Raw genomic sequence first — 7,744 nt, 5'->3', positions numbered from 1 at the left:
GGTCTGATGCTCAGGAGAGGGGACAGGACTGGAGGTTGGAATTTGGAATCATGGGCATTGAGGTGGCCATTAAACCTGTGAATGAGACTTGCAGTGAGATGAGAGTCCAGGGTGGAACCCTGTGAAATGTCAGCACTTGAGGGCAGGGAGGAAAACCAGGAAAGGGTAAAGTCACAGGAAGCAAAAAGGGAGTGTTTCAGGGAGAGCAGTGGGTAGTGTCAAGTGCTGAGTAAGAGGAAACCAGAAAGTTCATTGGCTTTAACCGTGAGGAAGGACATCATTTGAAGCCCTGAAAACAGTGTTTATTTTTCAGTCTCATTTTTATCATCACCCCCCACTGAGGAGCCTAAATGTTTAGACATTTTTTCCTAATCATTCAACCCCATGAAACTTTTAATACCACAGATACATTTTATCTGTTGTTGTTTGTTACTGTCTGTATAAAAAGAGTTAAGAATTTTTTTGCCCACAAGAACCAATTTTTGCCCCCATGGGGGTAAATGCATATCTTAAAGAAGTTCAGTCAAGTGGGGGCAGAAGCCTAACTACCCTGAGTAGGAGCAGAAGTGAGGGTTGAGAACGCAGGAGGGGAAGGGGGGAGGAGCCCTTCCAAAAAGGCCCCTGGTGGGGGAGGGAGAGATGAGCTGTGAAGCCCTGGTGGAGGGGTGAGAGAGGAAGAGCAGCGGGATGTGCGAACACACACCTGTTTATAAGCAGGGATAGAGGAGTAAGGGAGTTCTGCCTGGAGGCGTCCTTTTATCTGAGGGGTCAGAAATGGGGAAATCTCTTGGTAGCGGGAACGGGGATAGACGGTCTGAGGAGATGAAGGCTGAGAAGGGCAATGAATGGGAATGGGCGAGAGTGGCCAGAGCAGCTGTGAGGGCCCCTGGAAGATAGGAGACCACCACTTGGTGTCTAGGTAACCGTCTGCTTGGTTGGGATTTTCTCCCATCAGAGCCCAAGTAATAGCAGATGAGGAAGGAGTTTGATCTGGATTGGTGGCTGGCAGTGTGAGGGGCAGAAAGTCAAGGACTATAGATAACTACAGAAATATCTACCATTCATTTAGCATTTACTCTGGCCAGCACTTAACTTGAGTACTTAAGTCCATTTTCTCATTTAATCCCTAAAGGAATCCTGCTAGGGTAGGTATCATTACCCCAGTCTTAGAAACACGTGGAGGTGACACGACATGGGCAGGGTAGTGCAGCCGGTGGTGGTAGAACTGACAGCTGAACCCAGGTCTGTCCGTTTCTGAGGTGCTGTGCCTTCCTGCCACTGTGGGTCACTGGCAAATAATGCAGCCTTGCATCTGGGATAAGGAAGGAGATGAATGCAGAGGAGTTCTGGTAATCTGGGGGAAAAAAACACTTCAAGATTGTTTAATATGGAAGGGGGAAGTGGAGGAGGCTCTGGTCAGAGTTGAGGATTTGCAGTTAGAGAAGTTCTGGATGATGTATAAGCAGGCAGCAAGAGGGCAGCAAAGCCCTCTGGCAAATGTATATGGATATTTACGAATGATAAAAAGCTTTGCAAATGTGAAAAGAGATTATCATCTTCCCACTTGGGGGCTTGAGCTTGGCCTTCTGCAGCGCATGAATGACTGCTTCTCCTTCTCACCTCTGCTCAAACAGAAGACCAGCTCTTGGTGGAAGGGATGTCAGTGCCAAAAGATGAAGCTGTGGGCGCACTCCATCTCATCCAAGCTGCGAAACTTGGCAATGCAAAGGCCCAGAGCATCTTGAGAACAGGTGAGCAGGTGGGTCTGGGCAGCTCTGACAGCCCAGGGCTCCGGCAAATGCCCAGCCCTCAGGACCAGTGCAGAGGTAATTTTCCTACTTACTGTATTCAAGGTATTTGGCAGCATTGCCTTTTTAAACAGGTTTTTGTTTTGTTTTACAACTATGAAAAAACTACTTGTTCATTTTCTGGAAATTTAGAGAAATACAGGAGAGTAAGAAAAAGTATCTTTTAGTTTTACTGTTCAGAGTTATCAACTATTAACATTTCCTTCCAGTCTGGTTTTTTTTTACATAGTTGAGATCATATAGTATAGTATATGTACAGTTTTATACCCAGCTCTTTTCATTTCAAAGTCTCACATAATCATTTTTTCATATTAAGGATAAATCATATAAACAGGTTTAGAAGTACTGCTTCCGTGAGGTAGTGTGAACCAACTATTCCTGGCTGGTGCTCTTTTCCACCTTCCTCTTTGACTTTGGATTTGGCTCTCTCCCCGAAAACTTGTTTTTAATTTTTGTTTTCCTGTAGCTGGAACAGCGTTGGGTCTTGGGGTTGTGAACATCCTCCACACTATGAATCCCTCCCTTGTGATCCTCTCTGGAGTCCTAGCCAGTCACTATATCCACACTGTCAAAGACGTCATCCGCCAGCAAGCCTTGTCCTCCGTTCAGGACGTGGACGTGGTCGTTTCGGATTTGGTGGAACCCGCCCTGCTCGGCGCCGCCAGCATGGTTCTGGACTACACGACTCGCAGGATCTACTAGTCCTCCGAAGAGTGGACGTGGACCGAGATTCAAGAGCTCCTTGGTGGAATCAGGTTGTCTTCTAGATGAGCATTTCTTAAAAGGCAAATTTGGTATTTCAATTTATTTGGCAGGTGACTTTGGCAGAGTTTTTGCTATTAGTCTCCTCTTCCAAAGTCACTTTTCCCAACCCGTTTTTGTAGATGCTGCTCCTTGTGGGGTCATTTCAGCTCAAACCTTGTCACAATCTTCTGTGCCAAAAGGAGCTACAGTAGTAGCCGAGGAAGCCTTAGGACTCTGCTTACTAGATGTACCACTTAGACCTGCAGGCCTTGCTTGGGGTGTGACCTTGATACTGGAGTTTGGATTATTAATCCTTCCTCCTCTGACCCTAAGTTCAGAACACAGAAAGGGATCCAGTCAGGGAACAGAAGGAAATCTCACCATGAAGGGCTTAAGTAAACCTTTTAAAAGCAGTTTTATTGAGGTGTTTATTTTAAAGTGCACAATTTGGTTAAGTTTTGACATATATATACCTATGAAACCATGGCCACGATCAGGACGTCAGGTGTATGTATCTCTCACCCCCAAACGTTACTTGTTGAAAGATGTTATTTGCTATTACTCTCTCAGAATCTTGAGCAACTTTACATCAGGGATCTGAATTACAGTGGCCTTAGTGACCTTGTCCTTATCTTCTTAAGGCCAGCTGAGAAGCCACTAGGACTTACAGCCTCTGAAAGATTAACCATCCCAGAAGGATCATTGCTACTGACAAGCAGACACCTCTCCCTTCAATAGTTTTTCACACTATGTTGAATATGACCCTGGAGTGTTGATTAAGGCAGTGTTTGTTGTGTGTCATATCTAGAGCCCACATCTGTGAATCTGGATTCTGGCTAAATAAGATTCCACGCTCGCATTGGTGTCAAGATAACAAAGGCCAAGGTTCTTGCTATTAATTTCAACATGGAAGAAATACTGATAGCCACCATTTATTAAGTGCCTACTGTGTGCCAGGCTCTGAACTTGGTGCTTCATATGCATTATTCTAAATTCTCACAACCAGTAAGGTAGGTGTTTTAATTCCCATTTTATAGAACCCCAAACTAAGTCAAGTGGTGTGCCTAAAGCTGCGTGGCTTATGAGTCTTAAAGACAGGGTTTGACCCGGGTCCCTCTGTGTTTTCTCTGCTAAGCCACACAAACCTCTCTTCATATCAAAAACTTCCAAAGTGCAAATATATTCTAATTTATTCCAGGCTACCAGGAGCTTTCACAAGAATATCTCATTAGCAAATGAATTGATTCATCCTTGACACTATCTCTCAGTGGTGAATTTAATAAAATATTCCTGTATGCTGTGGAAATTTTGCCAGTACAGTATTTGGTCTAGTGACAGGTTTTTGTGGGTACTTTTAGATGACCTCAAAAAGGACATGCATATGTTTTTCAGATTTTTTATTATTTTAGGAAAACCTGAAGGTTTCTACAACATTATTGCAGTGTTCACATATAAAATGAAGGAATCAAGTTTGCATTTGAATTCCTTCCTTCCTGGTGGGTTAATGTGAAAAGATAGGTTGGCTGATTCTTAGAACTCTGTCAGCTCTGAAATAATCTTCAGGTCCTGGTTGATTCCTGGGAAGGAAGCTAGTTGGCTTGGCCATCAGTGTCTGGGGCGGGTCGGTATATCGTGAAGGGGCATCAGCTGTTCTTTGACAAAACCTACAACCACTGTATACACCAGACAGTTGCACTGCTACCAAGTTTCATACCAAATATTTGGAAGGATGGTATTGAATCTAAAACCAAATCTTAGTTTTTATTAAATTCATGGAAAGGTTAATATATTCCAACATAATTATTACATATAGCTAAATGATCACATCTTAATTTATTTTAATGTAAATATTTTTATGTTACTGTTCTGAGCCAAATTCTAAAAAAATAAATGTATTTCCTTGTGGAAATCCTGCCATTTTCGTATTTTGTTTTGTTCTTAATTAACTCATTAGCTAAAAGCATTCCCCTTCCCCAAAGAGATTTTTTGTGCTCCTTACTTTCTGAAGGTCATATAACTTCTTTAAGGCATTTAATATTGATTTAACAACCACCCCACCAAAAAACTTTAATAGAAAGCATTGTTATATAACTTTAAAATATATATATTGCAAAATGATTACCACACTGTCTAGCTAATATCGTCACAATACATAGTTAAGAGTTTTTTCCCCTTGTTAAGATCTACTTTCATAGCAACTTTCAAATATGCCATATAGTATTATCAACTATAGTCACCATGCTGTACATTACATCCCATGACTTATAACTGGAAGTTTGTACCTTTTGACCCTCTTCACCCACTCCCCACCTCCCAACCCTCCACCTGCGGCAACCACCAATCTGTTCTCTATGAGCTTGGTTTTGTTTTGTTTTTTAACATTCTACATATGAGTGAGATCATAGGGTATTTCTTTCTCGGTCTGATTTATTTCACTTAGTATAATGCCCTCAAGGTCTAGCCATGTTTCACAAATGGCAAGATTTCATTTTTTTTCTAATGGCTGAATACTATTCTGTCATATACATTTACACGTTTTATTTATCCATTCATCCGTTGATGGACACTTTGGTTGTTTCCATTACCTTGGCTATGTAAGTAATGCTGCATGTAAGAGTGCATATTATCTTTTTGAGTTAATGTTTTTGTTTTCTTCAGATAAATACCCAGAACTGGAATTGCTGGATCATATGGGAGTTTCATTGTAATTTTTTGAGGAACCTCCATACTGTTTTCCATAGTGGCTGCACCAGTTTACATTCCCACCAGCAGTGTGCACAAGGTTTCCCTTTCTCTACCTCCTCTCCAACACTTATTTGTCTTTTTGATAACAGCTATTCTGAGAAATGTGAGGTGGTATCTCATTGTGGTTTTGATTTTCATTTTCCCTGATGATTAGTGATGTTGAGCACCTTTTCATTTACCCATTGGCCAGCTGTTTGGCTTCTATGGATAAATGTCTATTCAAATCCTCTTATTTTTAAATTGTTTTTATGCTATTGAGTTGTATGAATTCTTCACATATTTTGGATATGAACCCCTCACTGTATGTATGATTTGCAAATATTTTCAGTAGGTTGTCTTTTCATTTTGTCGATGGTTTTTTTTGCTGTGCAGCTTTTTAGTTTGATGTAGTCCCTGTTATTTTTGCTCTTGTTGCCTTTGCTTTTGGCATCAAATCCAAAAAAATCATCACAAGACTGATGTCATGGAGCTTATACTGCCTGTGTTTTCTTCTAGGATTTTTATGGTTTCAGGCCTTATAGTCAAGTCTTTAATCCATTTTGAGTTAATTTTTGTGTATGGTGTAAGATAATGGTCCAGTTTTCCCAACACCATTTATGAAGTGACTGTCTTTCCTGACTGTATACTCTTGGCTCTTTTGTCATAAATTAACTGACCATATATGCATGGGTTTATTTTTGGGCTCTCTATGCTATTTCATTGATCTGTGTGTCTGTTTTTATGCCAATACCAGACTGTTTTGATTACTATAGCTTTGTAATATGGTTTGAAGTCACAGTAATGCTTCCAGCTTTGTTCTTTCTTGAGATTGCTTTGGCTATTCAGGGTCTTTTGTGTTTCCATACTGATTTTAGGATTGTTCTATTTTTGTGAAAAATGCCATTGGGATTTTGATAGGGACTACAGTGAACCTGTAGATTGCTTTGGATAGTATGGACATTTTAACAATATTAATTTTTCCAATCCATGAGCTTGGGGTCTGTTTGTCTTTAGTTTCTTTCATTGGTGTCTGATACTTTTCAGTGTACAGTTTTTTCACCTTCTTGGTTATACTTATTCCTAGGTGTTTTATTCTTTTTGATGTAATTGTAAACGGGACTGTCTTCTTAATTTCCCTTTCTGATAGTTCGTTATTAGTGTACAGAAATGCAACAAATTTCTGTATACTAATTTTGTATCCTACAATGTAATTCATTTCTTAGTTGTTATTAGTAACAGTTTTTTGGTGGAGTCTTTAGGGTTTTTTATATAAAACCATGTCATCTGCAAATAGTGACAGTTTTATTTCTTCCTTTCCAATGTGGATATCTTTTATTCTTTTCTTGCCTAAGCGCTCTGGCTAGGACTTCCAATACTATGTTGAATCCATTTAAAATTGACATAAAAAGCAAAGTGGTCCCAAGAAAGAGGTTTGAAACTAAATACTGAGCACTCACTGAGTTTCTGAACCAACTCCTTCCTTTTTATGAAGCCCCATGTGAGTAATGCAGGCATTAGAAACAATCCAAAGCTACTACTGCTGTGTAACAAACCACCTCAAAACTTAAGAGGCTTAAACGGTAATCATTTTCTCTCATGGTTTCTGTGGGTCAGGAATTTTGGAAAGGCTCTACTTGGCAATTCTGACTCAGGGCATCAGATGCACTTGCAGTTAGACAGTGGCTGGAGCTGGAATAGGAGGTTGGAATAGGGCTGGCCATGCATCTCTCTTTGCTTGTAGTTTCCAGGTCTCTCCCCGTGGGCTGATTTGGGCTTCCTCATAGCATGGTGGCTTCAGGATTGTAGAGCTTTTTACATGGTGGCTCAAGGACTACCAGCTTCTGTGTTCCAACAAACCAGCCGTAAGCTGTGTTGCCTTTTACAACCTAGCCTTGGATGCATATAGCATTACTTTTGTCATATTATCCAGTCACCTCTTGATTTCGAGAAAGTCAGACTTTACTGACATCTGATTAACTGCCACATCCACCCTCAAGAAGCCCATCCTGTGTGGGAGGCAAGACAAGTCCAGATGACACCAAGACAATATCAAAAGGTAAGCTGTTGCATGTAGAGGGCCATGGGAGCTCAGGGGAAAGGAAAGGCATTACGGAGGTGGCCTTTCAGCTAGTTCTTAAACCAGATTTCAACATTTTCAAGAGCATTAGCAAGGCCCAGAAGCAACTAATGGTTGGTGAACAACAGCAAGTGATTGCTTGATTACAAGTGGAGGTGGCTAAAGGGGAGGAATAGCAAAGAGGCCAGAAATGTGGGCCAGATCAAGGAATGCCCAACTAAGAAGCTTGGAGAGGGGAAGGCAGGCAGAAAAGTAAATGTTCCTCTCCCTTCCAGACATAATTTACCATAGGAGAGATGGTGGACATTCCTTCTTGGCAATGGCAAGACCTAACCCTGCTCCACCTCCTGAGTGTGGCATTACAGGTGTTTACATCGATCTCCAACTTGGA

General features: G+C 41.1%; 1 protein-coding gene across 3 annotated transcripts in view; it reads left to right on the top strand.

Annotated features, from left to right (window-relative positions):
- Positions 1 to 4,451, top strand: part of GNE (glucosamine (UDP-N-acetyl)-2-epimerase/N-acetylmannosamine kinase) — a 38,867-nt gene extending 34,416 nt beyond the window's left edge. For all 3 annotated transcript variants that reach the window (XM_081238397.1, XM_081238399.1, XM_081238398.1), the window contains 2 exons: positions 1,635 to 1,751; positions 2,275 to 4,451. In XM_081238397.1, coding sequence (XP_081094523.1) covers positions 1,635 to 1,751; positions 2,275 to 2,510 — 353 coding nt within the window. In that variant the 3' untranslated portion in view covers positions 2,511 to 4,451. The remainder of the gene's footprint in view (positions 1 to 1,634; positions 1,752 to 2,274) is intronic.
- Positions 4,452 to 7,744: the final 3,293 nt, after the last annotated feature.

The sequence above is a fragment of the Mesoplodon bidens genome, assembly GCF_964165515.1.
Source record: "Mesoplodon bidens genome assembly, chromosome: 6".
Lineage (NCBI taxonomy): Eukaryota > Metazoa > Chordata > Mammalia > Artiodactyla > Ziphiidae > Mesoplodon > Mesoplodon bidens.
The sequence above is the reverse complement of the archived record's forward strand: the minus strand, read 5'-3'. Positions and strand labels throughout refer to the sequence as shown.